This window comes from Macrobrachium rosenbergii, chromosome 5 (genome assembly GCF_040412425.1).
Source record: "Macrobrachium rosenbergii isolate ZJJX-2024 chromosome 5, ASM4041242v1, whole genome shotgun sequence".
Taxonomy (NCBI): domain Eukaryota; kingdom Metazoa; phylum Arthropoda; class Malacostraca; order Decapoda; family Palaemonidae; genus Macrobrachium; species Macrobrachium rosenbergii.
The window spans coordinates 37,396,224-37,416,076 of NC_089745.1; the positions used below are offsets into that span (position 1 = coordinate 37,396,224).

General features: G+C 33.9%; 1 protein-coding gene across 1 annotated transcript in view; it reads left to right on the forward strand.

Annotated features, from left to right (window-relative positions):
• LOC136838665 (glycine receptor subunit alpha-4-like) overlaps positions 1–19,853 on the forward strand; it is an 825,852-nt gene that overhangs the window by 668,585 nt on the left and 137,414 nt on the right. Inside the window, exon 12 of the mRNA XM_067104011.1 lies at positions 1,066–1,148. Coding sequence (XP_066960112.1) covers positions 1,066–1,148 — 83 coding nt within the window. The remainder of the gene's footprint in view (positions 1–1,065; positions 1,149–19,853) is intronic.

Below are 19,853 nucleotides of genomic sequence, written 5' to 3' on the forward strand. Positions count from 1 at the left end.
CATATATATATATGTATATATATACATATATATATACATGAAACGGACGCGCATAAGGCTGCATATATAGAGGAATAATTGTTTTAAATATATTAATAGCATGTCTCTGTTAAGAAAGGGGCTCTGATCCTGGTATTAGTAGCTTCATTTACAAAGCCTGGCTTTTGGAAACATATCGGGGAAGGCATTCAGGTCATTCCACGATTGTATTCTATTACTGGCTTTTTCAGGGGATTATAAGATGGGATCGCTGTACGCATTTTAGAATCTATTTTAATCCTATCACATAAGCCTTAAAATCCCCCTTTTTTGGGGGAAAGCGTATTGCCGTTTTTATCTCTCTCTCTCTCTCTCTCTCTCTCTCTCTCTCTCTCTCTCTCTCTCTCTCTCTCTCTCTCTCTTTATATATATATATATATATATATATATATATATATATATATATATATATATATATATATATATATATATATATATATATATATATATATTATATATCTATATATATATATATACATATATGTTTGTATCTATATGTATATGAGTGTGTGCGTGTATTATTGTAGCCTGACTTCTTTATATTCATAAACGTTAAGCCACAAGTAAAGTTTAGTATCAAATCCTCCCTACCATGGGAGTAACTTTCACCCAAAGGAAACTATAATTGATAGGCGCTTCTGTCCAGGTCAGGATACGAAGCTGTGTCTTAGATTTAAAAACCATGATAGAATCTTGACCAGGGCCCGAAACACTTATCATTTATAATCCCCTTTGGTTATAAGTGATTCCTAAGGTATAGTGAATTTGATATTAACCGTAGATAGGAAAGTATGATTCCCTGCGTGCCATCGCTTGTGCACATACATCAATTTTTTTTATTCATATCAGTGATCCATTTTTTTAAATATTACGATTATAGCTAATTCTGTGTTTTGAGTATGTATGATTATAGCTAGTTATAACATTAGACGGTATAGGTCCTATTTCATTCTATGTAAATTAAAAGTGTTACATTTTTAAACATTTGCCAAAATGATTTAACCATCTTAGAATTATCTTTGGCAGGTTAACGCTGGTGCTCTCGTGCGCGATGAATTTCCAGGTGTATCCGCATGACACGCAAGAGTGTCATATGAAAATCGAAAGCTGTAAGTAGAAGCCCTTTTCTTATTGACTTTGCATGTGTAGCCGTAAGTAAAGGCTGTTCTCATGAACAGTAAAATTTTGAGTTATGAGTAAGACTTGTACATATGGTTATTTTTATTATGTTTTTATGCCTGAAGGAAGGTCTGGGTGTTCTTAAGAAGAAAGTAGTAGTGAGTGAACATTACTTGTCAATCTGTCTATATATATATATATGTATATATATGTATATATATATATATATACATATATATATAAATATAAATATAGAGTGAGTGTGTGTGTGTGTGTGTGTGTGTGGTGTATGTATCAGAGGACGTGCTTACGCTTTCAAGCTCATTACAAAGGTATGTGTGTGCATTATGTACGTGGGTGCCGTGTTTAGGCGCATTAATTATTCCATGATGTTAAAAACATGGTTTTATAAAAGAGGTACTGTGTCGAAATGGTAGCTAATGCAGACATCGTATTATCCGTAGGCTGAGCTGTACAGAATATCACATCAGCGATCACAACAGCGCTACTAAATCCTGGTAATTTGAGCAGGGATTAATAGCATTAAGTCCCATGGACCGCGGCAAATGGAGCTGATGATGTTCACAGAATTCCGAGCAGTGAGTGCGAGTTAAATGGGTTAATAAAGAATGGATGATTAAAATGCGATCGTCAAAGCATGACTTCATTTCGAAGCGACTGGAGCTGACAAGCTGAAGTCCTCCAACTCGAGAGTTCAGATTGAACGCCAAACTTGTAATAGAACTCCAGCGGGATGCTGATACGATTACTGTCTTCGTAATGAAGCAGAATTTCTTTTCAGAGTTTTGCCGAAAGGATTTGACGTTGCGTAGAATTCTAGAGTGGATTGCATCGAGTGATACTGGCATTTATTTCGTATGCATTGCCAGTTCTAATAGAAGGAAGTTACGCAGTTTTGCATATTCAGCTGTCATTGGAAATAGTGAGTTGCGTCTGATTAAGAATGATTTCAGCCGTTCATTCTTCGGTTTCTTTCTTTCTCTCTTACTTTCTTTCTTTTTGCATTTTTAATTTGTTTACTTATTTATTTTTTATGTAAATATTATGTGGCATTGAACTCTAACAAACATACTATGGAAGAAGTTAAATGTCCATGAAAAGGAACTCATGCTGAGAATATAAGTTAATTTCATTCATTATCATCATCGTGCTTATTATCGATGTTAATATTATCATCAATGTTTGTTGATAATTGTATTCCCGCAGACATGCAGTAACATGTCTGTGAAAATCAAGAGTCGAAAACTCGCATCGAAAATATTAACCCAGCTTATGCAGGAAACTTGTTTATCCATTATCGATAATTTTAAGATTTTATCATTTACCATAATTATTATATCAGAGTTGGCTATTGGAATCTGGTCTCTTTATGAAGTAAAAATGAAAATCCATGACGTTTTTGAGTTCTCATATTGAATTTGGCTGGCAGCTTGAAGCATTCTGAAGTTGAATTTACATTTTATTTTGTAGATCTTGTAAGAAAAAGGCTTCATTGATCCACTTTTATCATTTCTCTAGCGTTATTGAAGTACCGTTCAAATTGTTCCCTTTTGATTGATGGGTCTGTTGTTTTGGGTAAATTGTAAGTTCCATGATCTTTATTAATGTAATCATTATACTTCCACATCGCAGATATGTGTATTAAAATTGGAATTATTGTATTTCACTGCAGCAGATCTAATTTTTCTTGATTATTTCTAAGTGTTCACGTGGTAATATGTTTAAAAGTTTTATAGAAATAAACTTGTTAAGACGACAGTGCGCTGTAATTTTTAAATTGCAACCGCTGATAGATGCCTCCATCTCTGACAGTCCGAACGCGGGCCGCCCCTCCTCTACACGCACACACACATTTTATATATATATATATATATATATATATATATATATATATATATATATATATATATATATATATATATATATATATATACAGTATAGGTATATACATATACATATATATATATATAAATATATGTGTGTGTGTTTATGCATATAGATATACATGTATTATATATATATATATATATATATATATATATATATATATACATACAGGTATATACATATATATATGAATATATGTATGTGTGTATTTTATGCATATAGATATACATGTATTATATATATATATATATATATATATATATATATATATATATATATATATATATATATATATATATATATATATATATATATATATATAGTTTTGCCCCTCATACGCACGAGGCATTTCAAGCCTTCAGATATTAGGCCAAATGCTCAAGTTGACCGTCTGTCACCGTTTCTAAACCAACGCCCAGGTTCGAATCCTGGCTGGGGCAGCTGTGCTTGTCAATGATGAATCCCCGGATTTGAAATTATTCCCATGTTACCGTAAATTCGATATTAAGTGAAATTTGTGTGACATTTGTAGCTTTATATTTTATATATGTATATATATATACATAATACAGCGAGCGGGACAGAGAGATAATGGAAGCAAGTCTATATACTATATAAGGTGCAGACTTGAAAAAGATGGAGGACAAAAAATAGATTTAGGAGAGTCTGAATCTGTGCCTGGCTCGGTTTGGAGAACAAGAAAGGGACGGTGTTTAATTAAATGTAAAGGTGGGTAATAGAAATTTATTTCCATCCTCGGTAGGTATAAAATGTATGGGGTAGATGGTAATGGAGAATATTATGGAAATGTTTTTAGAAAGGGCCTTGATTACTGGTATTACACGGTTTCCAAAGAATATTATTAAATATGCTAGGGAAAGAGAAAACGATGAGGTAAAGAGTTTGTTAGATTTTGAGATACTGAGTAGCTGGAAATATATCTGATCATTATTTAGTTGAAGCCATTGTGAAATAGATTTAAGCTGGATATTAAGGGTTGAAGATTTGGATTGTAATGTAATTAAGACAAGAAATTTAAATAAAAAGTGAGGACAACATAAGAATATAGACTAGAATTGGGCTAAGGCTAAAGGCATCGAATTGGCGAAAATATAAGAGAAATATGCAAAATTCATGGCCTGGGTCACACAGTTAACAGTGAAGTATTTGTGGCTATAGGCACATAGGGGGAAGAAATAATAGTAGTAAGTGGTGCATTGATGAAAATAGAAGGGTACTATTTAAAATGAAGATATATGAGATAGCCTGGACAATGTTAGTGAGTGTTGGTATGAATGGGAAGTTCCAAGTGAATATGAGGGGGAGTAAGATTAAATAGGGTCAGCGTAGAGTAAGAAGATGGGCCACTAATTGTTATTATGGATGGTGAAATAATAGAAGCAGTTGATTTGTATAGACATTAGTAATCCTTGTAATGGATATTAGTGAAGCAAGAAAGGTATCGGGGTCCTTGTAAAATATATAGAAAAGTAGAGAGATATCTATGGACGCCACAGTTGGAATGTATTAAAGGATTGCTGAGCTTGCTCTACTTTATGTAGTTGAAGTTTGAGTGTTAAAGATATCAGAAACAATTTTTTTTCATGCTTTATGGTGGAATTTTTCTAGTAAGAAGGGTTGAAAATAATGATTTTGGAAACTCATTAAAGACGCAATGAAAATGCGATCGTATGTGAACAGGTAAGTCAAAATATTTTGATAGTGCGATCTTGTGAAGAACAGTATATAGCTTAGAAGTGTTGAGGGGAAGAAGAAAGAAAGAGGTATAAAACGCTGGGTAGATAGAGTGAAAGAGGTGAGCGAAAGGGCTTTAATATCAGAAGCCTTTCGGTTTAAAAAAAAAAAAAGGTGGGGGCCATATTTAACAAACAAAAAAAAGTGTGCATTTTTAATTGGAGTAAGAAGGTTCGACAGACGGTCTTTGAAAATGAGTGGAAAAGTCAGAGTTGGTTATTGTATATGAATGAAATGGAAAACATAGACCAAAAAATGTTGATTACTCTTGTTGAGACCGAGCGTGTATGGAGTTTGAAGTTGAAAAAGCTAGAGAAATTTTTGTGATTGACATGGTAATTGTGATGGGAGACTCAGACACAAAAATAAGAGAGAGAGAGAGAGAGAGAGAGAGAGAGAGAGAGAGAGAGAGAGAGAGAGAGAGAGAGAGAGAGACCCCAACTAGTTGTTATGGATGAAGGTAACATATACTTTGAAACACTTAGTGCAAGGAGGAGGTTGATGGTTTGTTTAACTTAGTTTCAGGGAAGCATGTAACATCAATTAAAAAAGACAAAGAGGAAAGGGGCAGAGCAAGGCATTCCGTGGAATCGTTTTCTCGCTGAGCAGAGGTGGAAGAGAAATGTTTTGTTTTAAAGTGTGAGTTTTAGAGGAACGCTGTTGGATCCATTCTTAGGATGATTATCCGTTGTTTAAAGTGTTAAGATGATGGACTTTAAAATAAAGAAATGGAATTGTTTGTTACAATAAGTATAATGCAAGAAATGATTGGCTATTGCAGCATAGTCGCCAATGTTATTTACATTGTTGATTTTTCAAGTCCTACAGCAATCCATTGCTGTCCTCGTCAGACTGCTCGGGTCTGCTTCGAGTTTCAAAGCATTCACCTGTGGGATGAGGCTGCTAGCCCCACACACATTTCCCAGCGGATTATTACGGGAACTCTTGTGCCAGCAGCATCTAGCTTTCGTTAGCGGTCACCCATTCAACTTTTGACCAGCACTTGTTTTTGGTTTAATCTGACGTCGTATGAATTGGCAATTATATTTAATGTTTTACAGCGTATCAGTACAGTCGTTTATAAGCACAAATTCTTTAGTCTAAACGAAATATGAAGATCATCCACACTTCATTCGGAAATTGAACATATGTAACGAAAAATGTACATGAAAACTGAAATAAGGTTTCCAATTTCATATTTTAATCTATCCCACGCAAAGAATAGAATCTGTAAGTCTATATTCCTGCATTTTCTCAAAATATCGCCTAAAGTCTGGAATACAGAAATGAGATGTTGAACTGGTCAAAAGGGTAGGAAAATATTAATATACTTTTTAGCTTGATTTGTGCTCCGGGCATACCATGGAAACCAAAAATGCATACTAATTAAATAAGTGTCGTCAAAAAATACGAGTTGTAGCAAAATTCACGTTAGTTTTTTCAAACTTTTAATAAAGGCCAGAGTACGAATACAACAAAAATTTTGTTAGAAGAGACAGAAGCTGGAGACCATAGTGATATATTTTTGAACTCTGAAGCACAAAATGGATTTCTTGAAGCTCTGTTGTTGACTACAATATAAATCTACAATAGATTTACTGTCCTTTGCTCTCCTTTGTCTTTCTCGCTCTTGTTTCTCATTTGTTCCGTTATTCGGTAAAAAGCTACACGTGAAGTGGAAGGGGAAGGATGTACAGTATGTAATCATTTTTTTCCCGAAATTTTTCATGGTTTTGCTAAAAAAAAATTTTCTTTTGTTCCATTATTCAGTAGAGAGAGAGACAGACAGACAGACAGACCGACTAAAGATCGTATCTGCATGACTGTCGTCATACGAGTGCTGAATCAAATGCTGTGCTAAAGAATATATTAAATCAATTAAGCCATGTTTTTTCTGAGTTAATGAAGGTGTATGTTCAAAATCAATTTGGAGTTTTCAAGTATGCACAATTTCAGTCCATCTTTGTTTTGTGATGTTATACTGTAGGGTTAACAACTGTGGTTCACTGATACTGAAAATAAATTAGTAATATTGACCGTTTTACGATCTTCACTGTTGAACCTTGACCATTGTTTTTCATTTTTCGTAAGGTTTCATTACAAGCGATTTTCCCACAAAGGAAAGAAAAAGAAACAGACAGAAACGATAAAGTGAAAGACAAGAAGATAGCCAAAAAAGACTTTCGTAAATGAGACATTGCGCGGTAAACAGAAGAATGACTGAGACGCAGGAGAAAATAATCTCTGTGGGGAATTTTTCAGCTTTATGTGAGAAATACTGACATGAAAATATCATAAATGAAATTAATGAAGTTAACGGTTACATGAATATCTCCTTTATTACGGCAGTAAGTCTTTGTAGAATCCAATTTTTTCAGTTATGAAGAAGCTGCAATGAAGGAAGGTATCTGTAATGATGTTCGCTGTGCTTTCAAGTAATTTCCGCTATTTTCATTTGCAAAATTCTGGATGGAGTGTTCCATAATTCTTGCACTAACGCCTTCCGCACTCTTGAATTTGAGATCACTTTGCCAGAGGACTTACTAATGCAATACTAAACAGCTTTCATTCCATACTCTTATTTAATCACAAATGGTCTAGATTGCAATGTTATTAGAAGAGTGTTGACTTTATGGTCTTTCTCGAGAGAATGGTCTGAAGTGTTTTTATTTGTTTTTCTTTAAAAAAAGTTTTTTTCTTCATCTTGTGTATTCGCGTTTGCGGTTATCTTGTTTGCCTATTTTTGTTAACCTGTTTCTGCGACTCTTCGTCTTGACGAAGCAAAATGGGTTCAAGTAAGTTCGTTTGATTTAAGATGGTATTCTTGGTGATGTTGAGAGTGGCTTATTTACTAACCATTTCCTATTTGCTGTTTATTTCTTGTTCTCTGGTTTCCATCCTCCTTCTGTTTACTGTGAAGGTTTTTGTCCAATAATTAACATTGTAGAAAAACTCTAAATATTAGGCGTAAAGAAATCTGAAAAGCGTCAGAAAGCCAAAAACAAAAAGTTCAGAAAAAAGCTGAAATCACATAAACATTCAAACTGCATTTAAAAGTCAGCTACCTACTTTGCTTAATTATTGCTTGACTTTTTTCCGCCTAACAGATTCACGAACCTAATGTTCAGTTTCGGGTAATTTTGTAAGGTTGTAGATATACTGTACTCCAGAGTTAAATGCTTGATTAGTCTTCCCTTAATGGTGCACAGAAGACAGAGTTGCTAAGTTTTATATGCTTTAATTTAATTTTCTTATTGGTAATCTCATTAGCCATAAACATCATATTGATCATTTGATTTCCCAGTTGTTTAAAATGATTTCTAAGTGTTCGCCATTTTGTATCAGTAAGCCTGACCTGAGAATTAACTGCAGGGGTGGTTTGGAGGGTGGAGGAGGGGAGGATTGGCGAATTTCATATTTTCATGCTGAAACCACAACCCTGTCTTCTGAGAGGAAAAAAAACAAATAGTTTAAATTCTAATGAAGGGACTAGTTTCAGTTTGTTAAGCTGAGACCCTAAAGAGGTTTTGTAGGAGAAGCTGATGGTATTATTTGCATCGAAGCTACGAATATGGTTCTGCCCAAACCTTTGTATTTTCACAATTATCTTGCATAAGAAAGTTGTCTCTTTCAACAGGAATTTTCCAAAACTTGAGAGAGAACGTTAGTAAGGAAATTTCAGGAAATGTAAAAATACCCAGGTTGTATTATTGCCATGCCGAATAATTACTGTTTACATTCCCAAATTCATAGAACTGAAAACGAAAATCTTTCCGATTTTCTGTTTATATTTATAATATATCATCACGTTATGATTGTCAAATCAAAACAGTAACGTCGCCCATTAGTTTCTCATTGTCAAGTTGTAATTCTTACCTTCAAATATTATCAGACAAACAGCGATAACAAGATATATTTTGATTGAAAAAAAAGCGCTGTTATTATGTGTTAGTAAGTAAACTACAATAATTATAATTTGTTAAATGTCACGACATGACAGAATAATGGCATCTTTTGCAGGTAATTTTTTATTATAACTTCTTACGATTGTTTTGGTAATCACTTCATTCCAAAATTGTCATAGATGTCTCTGTATGCTTGACACCAGCTTATTTGTCAATTAGAAATTTAACCCATGTTAATTATTACCTACATGGTTGTATTTTTTTTTTCTAGGTATGAAGATATCTTGCAGTTCATTTCTGTATCGCTGTTCAATTTCAGTTTACTAACAAAAGCTTGTAGTTTTCCAGTGGATATGGCCAACTGAAAAGAGTATTAGACTTCAGTTAGTTATGATGTACTGTCAGCGTTATTCAACAGCTAAGTTCTATGTATTTCTAGAATTACGTTGTTGAAGAATGCTGCCATTAGATTAATTTTTTTCAGTGTGGTCCATATAATATAAGAAATTTTTTACTAGTCTTCGTATGTGAAGACTTACAGGCCCGGAGACCAATTGTCGTTATCGAGCTGAAACTAGAAGAAAAAAATATTAAAGAGGGGAAAAAACGAGATCCATCTGACCGACCCCAAGTAGCAATTTAAATGAAGTAAATATAGATTATACTTTGGAAGGCTATGGCTTATGGTTTCTTTGATATTGCTCTCTCTCTCTCTCTCTCTCTCTCTCTCTCTCTCTCTCTCTCTCTCTCTCTCTCTCTCTCTCTCTCTCTCGTGATTACGCTGTTTGGAGACAGGGAAAGATGGTTAACAGAGTGAGAAAGTGAAGTATTCATCGAGGTTATGAAAGAAAATTAAGTACTGTAACAGAATTTAGTGAATGATGACTGAAATCATTTTCCTCACTGAAAAACTATGGAAAGTATGAGAGAGACTACATGCTAGAGTCCGATTTTGTTTTTATTACCTTACCTCTTGCTGAACTGTATATTATATTAAAAGGACGATTCCCTGTTAGGGCATAACTGACTATATATATATATATATATATATATATATATATATATATATATATATATATATATATATATATATATATATATATATATATATATACTCAAATCAAATCACATTGTAGGTCAGCTCTGGAAGCTTTTTTTTTTTTTGAGGGGAGGGGTGTGGGTGGGAGGACATTCTGAGTTAGTTTTAATTTGGCAGGCAGTCAGCATTTTCATGTCGTATCTCATCCATAGACTGATATGTACTGATTAATTGGTGCCATTTTTGCTTTTTACTCTGCTGCCAGCTCTCCACAGTGACATTTTATCACCATTTTATTACCATTCCTCAATTTTCGCTCGCTCGACATGGACATTTTTCATTCATTTCCTCCAGTGTTAGTAAATGAAGCTGTGTATAGCTTTAATTGATAGGTAATTCATTCTGAGCGTGAAACGTATTTTGTTTCATTCACTGATTCTGATAAAATCCGCTATCATTTGCCAGCTCATGGTAACTATTTACGAGCAGATTATTCTGTAATGGTTCAGAGTTACATAACTTTAAATCGTTATTGGAATTTTTGTTGGGGGGGTGGTTAGTGGGTGGGGTTGGGGATGAAGGGATATTATCGTTAACTCCTATAGATATCGAAAAGTATAACCAATTTCAAGGTAGACAAGTATTTTGCCGTTACTTCATTCGGGTATTTTGGAAATCCAGTTATCAGGAAGACATTGTTATACAAAAAAAAATAGTAAACAAGACTACTTTACGATGTTAAACTTCGGAAGAAGACTCCCAGATAGATAGATAGAGAGACAGGTACAAAGAGAGAGAGAGAGAGAGAGAGAGAGACTGTAGGATAGAGAGAGGTAAAGTCCTTTAATTAAGATTGCGTTATTTAGTAATATGCATAAAAGCATCTAGATGAAAATAATTTATTGCAGCGTGAAACCCAGGACATATCCGAGAGCATGCCTTAATTTTGCCAGGGAACGTTACATAAGTGAAAGGCTTGTTTACTCATCAAGCTCCTCCCTTGGCTATGTGTTTTGGGATTAGGCCAACCCGGTACTGAAAACTTACTCATTTTCCTCCAAGTTGAGTTTACGAAGCTGAAAGTTAGAAGCATTAATATCATATTCATCAACGCCGTCGCCTCGTTTTGTCAACAGCTCAGTGTATCTTCCCGAAAGTTATGGGTGGTGGTGTCTTCTTTAAGGTTAACTTTGAAATAGAAATATATAATTTTTGAGGCAACTTGGTTTTCGGATTATGTTTACTTGCATCACTGCTCTCGCGAGACTTGCCTCCTGCCTTAATGAAGAAGATGGCGTTTTGTCAGTTGCTTTTGGGTATTCTCAAGTCGTTTATGCTAGTGGCACGATGTTTGTGCCAAAATGTAGAAATGTTTGTACGCCATTCGACCACCTAATACAGCTACAAGGAAATAATTATAGATTTCTTATGTTGTGTTTTTGGAGCTACCGATCATTGAAGCTGTAACCCTAAGAATTACTGGTGATAAAAATGCAAGGAATAGAATGTGATACTTTTTGAAGTACAGTCGTAACCTAAAGAAATACATGTAAGCTAATATGATACCTGAACGATTCTTTTTCATTCAAAACATAACTTCATAAAGAGATTTTAGTCACCACTAAAATTTAATGGAATGACCCTTATACAGTGTCCAGCCTTTCCAGAAAACTTCATGAGTACAAACAAGTGTGGGCTGAGGGGGCTTTCTATATCCCGGAACTGGAATGGATCCAAAATTTAGGTGGTTCCTTGTTTCGTGAACAACCTCACCCCGAACATTTCCTGGAGATCAATATTTGATTTCTGTGTAACCTACCTTCGTCACATAAACTTCGGTTAATATGCATGTGGAGGACACTATTGGTAAACAGACCGTCTGTATCCCATGATGAGAGAAAATCAAAAGCTTAAAACCAACAATATTCAACGTAGTGTCAAAAGGTTGCATTATTCATAAAAAAAAAAAAAAGACATGTTTTAAAGTTCTATGTGAGGGCTTGCTCTCGAGATAGCCTAATAAGCCGAAATTTTTATTCTGAAGCATTTTACCAACTAGCAAAGCTGGCATTAATATCTTTTACTTAAAGAAAGAGTCTTACGCTGCTCAGAATACACAGTTAAATGGAAAGAGGAATCCTTTGTCTCCGAGTTTCTGAGGAATTATTCCCTGAATTCATTAGATGTTTCGAAGAGGTAAATTATTCCTCTAGACCTCTGTGATTAAAACGTCTCTGCGAGTATCTGGTAACGGGTAAAAAGATCATTTTTGTACGGCTGAATGGTAACGTATGAATGAGTTTTTTTTTTTTCATAAAATGCAGTCATTAGTCTGCCGGAACAGATTATCCTGAAAAAATGTCTTTTTTATGATTAAATGCAAATCAATACAAGACGAATCCCAGCTTTGCCAGAGAGCAGATGAAATCAATTTATTACAGAAAGTTAAACTGAGAAAAATTGAATATATATCTGGGATGTCACAAGTGTTTGCGTTGAACGTCCTGTGGAGACTGAAAGAAAAGAAAGAAAACTACACCTGTCTCCTGTATTAATGGGGTACATTAATGTAGGAGACATAATATAAATGGAAGATGGACGCAAGTGTTTAGGGAACCCGACGTTCTGTTGATGGGACCTCATTGTAACTTGATGAGACATCTTTGAAAGAATGATTACTGAATCCGCGCTCATTCTCTCTCTCTCTCTCTCTCTCTCTCTCTCTCTCTCTCTCTCTCTCTCTCTCTCTCTCTCTCTCTCTCTCCACTAAAGAATAAACTGTCATCTTTACGGAAATAGAATCTTGTACATTAGACTGGAACGTTAATCATCCCTTTAAAACCAAAGATTTCATTGGTATGCTAAAAAAGAAAATTATTCTCATTTCAGAGTTGCACGTTAGCATCTTACTATCGCCATTCATTGGTAAATACTAATTTTCTCGTCAGATTAATCAGCCCTCGTTCATTAGGCTTGCTTTTCAAGCAGTGCAGTCGGACATTCCTGATATGACCTCTAAGGGAGACTTTCATCATTCCATTTTCGCGTGATATTTGAGATTTGGGATGAATTAGGCCGGAATAAGTTGGTCTCCCTCGCTGATGTGCAGAAAGACTGGGAGCGAGAGAGAAAGGCAGATTTAATATCGAGGCACAATTGTATAATTAAATTCTCATTAGTTACCTTCATGCAAAGGGCAGTCGCATCGCATCCACATTTCTCGGGAAGATTATTTCAAGGGAAAGGCACTAAAGGAGAATGTGCTTTATGAACTCAAGCGCCTCTTTGATGGAATATGAAGTTCAGGTGGTGTGATGCCGTTGCTGCTGGGCTAATCTGCTCAACTGCTTTTTACACGGATTATGGAATGGTTTTAGGTGACTTGTGTTCTTCGACCATTTTATTTGATTCCATAGCGTCGTTGTTAATTAATGCTTTTTTTCTTCAGCTATTAATCAAGACCAATATTTATAGAATTTATGCTTTGATTACACACGTATAATATATATATATATATATATATATATATATATATATATATATATATATATATATATATATATATATATATATATATATATATATATACACACATATATAACAGTTTGTTTTCTGGGATGGTTTGGTGATAAGAAAAGAATGGGCATAGATTGTAGGGTGACTGGCGCTCGTTTGTAGCTCGTTAAACGTGATGCTGATGAACTCTGCATTTTGGTGTATGAAGCGGCTGATGTTGCGGCAGTTTTAAAGTATAATTGTGGCAGTGACTTTTTTGTTGTTCTCTCTCTCTCTCTCTCTCTCTCTCTCTCTCTTTCGCGCGCACACACACACACACACATACATGCACACGCGCGCGCGCCCACACACTATCTATTTGTCCGTCTATCTATCTACATATATATATATATATATATATATATATATATATATATATATATATATATATATATATATATATATATATATATATATATATATATATATATATATATTTATATATATTTATATTAAATATATCAAGAGCCAGAAAAAAAAATAAAAGGCGTCAGCTCCTAGCGCTTTTGTGTATTTAATATATACCTCATTGGGATACATTACAAAGTGAAAGACAGCAAAGGGACGTCAAAAAGTATTGTAAGAAGTAACATGTGGTAAAATGCTGGCTGACAGAATTAATTAACATTAATAGTGTCCGTTCGTAAAATATGTCCAGCGCTCTTTCTCTACATATGAAAAGCTAGAAAAATTCCACAGGGGTCCTGTTTTGCAAAGATATTGTTAAAAGAAATATATAACCAAGTGTAATGCAACTAAAGTCGGACTCTGTTCTTAATATTGACAAGGGTGTATACAAATTGGATAATTGAATTACGAAGGGTGTTGTTCAGTATTTTAAAATTATTTAACTACTTTTTTAGCTGTTTTGTTTTTAAGACCATTTTTCATGTAAGTACAATTTCTTTGGCTGTGGACTGTCATTATTATGTTTGGCTGCTGCTTAAGTCCTTTTTTATTCATTTACTTATTCACCTTTACTGTTTGACGTCAGTCAACCGTCTTCCATTTTGTGTTCTATACTGAAGTATATATTAAATACGCGAATGCGCTAGGTATTGATTTCTTTTATTATTTCCTTCTGGCTCTTGCAGTGCATTTAGTCACATTATCCTCATAGCCAATGTGTAGATATGTATTTATGCATGTATGTATGTATGTATGTATATAATATATATTATATATATGTATATATATTTATGTTTATATATATATTTATATATATACATATGTATATATATATACTCAAATATTAAACCACGAATACACCTTAATATCGAATTCACAATACCTAGGGAATATACCCATAACGTTTTGCATATGATATGATAAAGCACATCTACCTTGGCCAGGATTCGAACCCGTGCCTTTTCGGTTTGAAATGGTGGAGACAGTGACTTATCATTATACATACATACATGTGTGTATATAAATATATATATACATACATAATATACATATATATATGTATATATTTATAATGATAAGTCGTTGTTCCTCCCCCATTTCAAACCTAAAAGGCATGAGTCCAAATCCTGGTCAAGGTAGAATTACTTTATCATATCATATGCAATTACTTATGGATATAAGTTATTCTGAAACTAAAATAAATTCGATTTTAAAGTGTACTCGTTGTTTAATATTTGAGAGTATATATATATATATATATATATATATATATATATATATATATATATATATATATATATATATATATATATATATATATATACATACTTACTGATTGCTAGCCCCAGGCCTTTCTTGACCTTAGTTTGTCAGAGGGGAAAAAGATTAAATTTTGAAGTACACGTGAAATATTTAAAAGAACTGCTCTAGTGAAAAAGTAATATAAATTTCCTAGATTTATTTTTTCCTTGCGCAGGAAATGCCACACCAGATGTCAGTGAGGTGTTTGTGAAACGATGTGATATAGGTCTGAAATACCTGAAATATTGCATATTTATGTGCAGGCGTACATTTTCACTTGGGTAACAAATGGTGGGATACTTGCCACGGTTGGTGAAATAATCAAAAGAGCTTGAAACACAAAGGATTATCTTTGGCAAATATAAACGTGAGACATAACGATGCACACTTAGTAACTGGGACCTTTGTTTACTGTTCAGGCGATACAGTTGTGTCATTATCTTGAGCAAGGAATACTGTAATCGGTAAATCACAGTGATATCATTTACTGCTTATGTGGAAAATGCAGTTTTAATATGTGAGATACCAGTCAAGAACAGTGTCCTATAAGCCGAATGCCATCGCATTGACTTTATATAAAAGTACTTAAAGAAATTGCTAAAAATATCTAGCTTAGTAACTTACGACAGACGCTTGTATAGGATACAACATGGTTATAGAATAATTTTTCTGAGAGCTCTCAAAAGACATTTGAAGTAAATGCAGAATATATAATTCATAAAAAGCTAATATTGAAGGTACGCTGCTGTATCATCTGAGCAGCGAAATACTAATACGAAATTCTTGTACGGAAGGACTGGAGGACCCACAAAATGTGATCACGTTCTTTACCAAAACTCATTGTTTTTGATACTGCAAGTATAAGTTCATGCATTTATCTTAACTTACTTGGCATAAAGTATTCATTGTTACTTAGCCTTTAAATCATTATAGAAGGAAGAAGAGAGCTGTAACTGAGAGAAGGAATACGCACCAACAGATCTGGAGTCTTCAGTTTAAGAGGACTGCAATTTAAGAGAGCCGAGAAAAATACGACCTTTTTGTATACATATACAAGAGCGATGAAAGGGAAAGAGAGACACAGAAGGACGCCTCTGTTGACTCCGCTTGTATCACGGTTGAGGACGCCTCGGGCGTTGATTGAGGGGTACAGTCTCTCTTAAGTGTTGCTGAGACAGAGAGAGAGAGAGGGGAAGGGGGGGGTGGGAGGCTTTTGACGTCTTATATAAGAATATGCAAGTTTTGTCAAAATATGTCGAAAGATAAAACCTTGTAAGTCACCATTACAATTACTTCAAAGTAAATCATACGAATTTGAAAGACTGCTCTCCCTCTGTATGTCTGGCCTCTTAAAATGATATTCGATGGTAATAAACTGAAAATACTTTGTATTTTAATACATGGAGGTAAAAGCGAAAACAGTCAGTTTAAGAAAGTGGAATAGATAAGTTATTTGACTTGGCCCTTTTCAAGATGCTTATAAAAAAATCTTCTCAATACCTGGGTAGAGATTTTCATTGAATTTAGTGATCATTTTCACAACTATGAAAAAATTGAAAAATTGTCAAAGAAATAACATAGAAACTCACATAGCAAAGAAGGGTTTCCTCAGCGGCGAGTGCGTTGCGTATTAGTTCAGTTTCTCTATTATTATTATCATCATTATTATTAACCTCCAAAAATGGAAACATATCAGTACATAAACAATAATACAGGAACACTTGGGCAACGTTTAATGGCTTTTGAATTGTTGTATGAAAGAATCTGTTGAACTTGTGATTATCGTCTTTAGTAATACTGTCATTAAAAGTGTTTTAATACTTTTAAAGCAGTTGTAGGAAAGCCCCTGGGCAATTTTTATTTATACCTTTGCTTTGCAAAAGATGACTCCGAACGGTCGTACACTTTAGGGAGCAGACTGCCGTTCCATTTTAAATGCGAGAATTCTTTACGGCTGCATATTATTTCCCGCTGGAACCATGTCCATTTAATTGCTTTTCCTGAAAAATGGAATTTTATTCATTTATTCTCTGTTAAAGCAGCTGCCTTGCTCGTTATCAGCTTTTGCTTATTAATTCATTCCTTTATTTATGTTTGCTAGATTGTTACTCATATTGAAAAAAACCAAGTGGTTTCGAAACTGTATGGGCTGCACTTGTTATTTGATATAAACACACACACATATGTGTATATATATATATATATATATATATATATATATATATATATATATATATATATATATATATATATATATATATATATATATATATATATATATATATATATACACACATATATATGTACATATAGTCTATGCAAGTGTTTGTGGTTGTGTGTTTTGAGTGACAGAGTGATCGCTAACAGCGACAGAATCCAGGTTCGAATCCCGGTTTGGGGGTGAACAGTCCTGTTTATCCCATTGTACCTCTTTTGACCTAAGCTCGAAATTAGGTGTATTATATATATATATATATATATATATATATATATATATATATATACTTTTATATTATATATATATATATATATATATATATATATATATATATGTATATATATATATATACACATGTATGTTATCGAGTAACGTAAATTATTTAATTAGTTTCAAGGGAGCATTCTTTCCCTCTTTCAGACACAAATTTGTCTCAAGAACACACGTAAATACAAGAAGAAATATTACAACCAAATAATAGTAATAAGAGTAGCTGGAAGTAAACAACCCAAAGATAGTAAGTGGAGTGTAAAAGTTGCTATTCGTCATGAACTAATTGTTTTGTTGTGAATTATATTTCGCTAGTTGAGACATGCTTATATACAGTATATTCATACAATATTTTAGAACATGAACTGAGTTTTCATCAATTATTTTGATCGTTTACTTCCAATTAATCTTTATTATCATTACGGTATATATAATGATTTATTATATATATATATATATTTAGTATATATATATTATTTTTAAATATATATATATTGTAAAGTTTTGCTACTGATATTTCATAATTTTGTTAAAAATAAATTTGTACTATAGGCGATTAAAAAAAATGTTGCATCCAAATACTCGGTTTTATCAACTTTATATAGAAATGTCAAGACGAGACACTATCAGCGCTTGAAATCTTCCTGATTACTGTGCGATTATCAGAATGACTCCCCCTGACATCATTATTCAGAACTAGTACTGACGGTTATAGCCAGGACCCACAGGTCCGCGATTAAAGACCTCCAATACCAAACAGTCTCATCAACCAAAGCATGAGCCATAGGGTGGAAATTCCCGCGAAATGTCGTCTCACAACTTCAATATAAACACCCAACCGTGATGTAGACATCATGAAACGCATCTCGCCCTAATTGCAGTCTGGTCCCATTCTGTTCCTCCACAATAATTAAAGAGATTACGTTCACTTTCCCAGGCGGCTCATCTTTTACACTATTGATCACGGAAGCATCAGAAATTCTTCAAGCGGACGTGTTCCCAGTGCTATTGCTGAGCTTTAAGTGCGACAGATTGCTTCGGGCTGCCTTTATATACCCAGTGGGATCTGAAAAGGCGGAGCTCCGTATTCCCCGGGCGCCATCAGCTGATTGGCTATTTCGAAAACATTTTACTGTCCCTCCTCATCGTTTTTCCTTTCTATCCTTCCCTCTTGGTTTCTCTGTTTCTTCCTCTCTTGTCTCTATATTTCGTTCTTTCTACTTTTACTGTTCCCCTTTTTCCCTGTGATAAAATTTTTTATGTTTTGCGTCAGATGAGTTGCAGGATAATACCCGCTCTGAAATGTGACGGGAAAAAACGATGATAGATATATAAAGAAACATAGGCAAAACCCGCTTTCTTAGAAAGGCTTTGTCTGTTTTAAAGACAATGGGCTATTCTTTGTGAAAATGATGAGCTCTTTCTTCATCTTCACCAACATTATCGTCTCTTCCTTCGTCTTTCCATGAATGATACACACAAAAAAAAAAGATCCAGTGATTTCGTACCACGATAATGTTCCTTCATCTCTCACCGTTTCAGTTTTTTTTTCTTTTTTTACCTTTGTTACGAATCCTTTAAGAAAGGGATTGTGTCTACGCCTTGAGATATCCGACCATACTGACATCTCGGAAGATTCTGTCTGCCAAGGACCGTAGTGGGCGGTAAGGAAGAAATGAAACAGAGAATTTTCCTTATTTATTCCATTTCACTTATCTACATTCAGATTTAGTTGCTGTTGTTGTCCCCTCTGAAACACGAATACTGCATATTTAATTCATTGACTTTAGATACTATTTTTAACATTTTCAGTTCATTTTCATAACTTTAATTACTTTTCTCATGGAAAATTAGATCATGTTAGCGCTTCATTCAGCATTAAATATTTTTATTTTAGTCATATATAGTCTTTGCTTCAATATTTTAATTTTCATTGAGCACTTCAATTGTTTTATTTAAATGCTTTTACGAGAAATGCGTCCTTAAAAACCTATGTTCAGCACTTTCATTTTTATTTGCCATTTCATGAGGAAAAAATCCGTTGCTTTCTGCAATTTGTTATTGCACTCCTTAGCTACATTTTAATGGGAAAGGTTCCGTGTGCAATTTTTATCCGAATATTCATTGCTAGACTTGGAAACTGTCTGAAAAGCCTGGCAGTTTAGTAATTTACATTCTGAAGTACACTCCAAGTAGCCGCTGGTAACTTAAAGCATTTACAGGTTACTGAAATTGAAGGCTCTTCCAACAAGTTGCTCGTAACTTTGCCCTAAATTGATGCTCTCTCTCTCTCTCTCTCTCTCTCTCTCATGTTGCTGAAGAAATAATTGTTAAA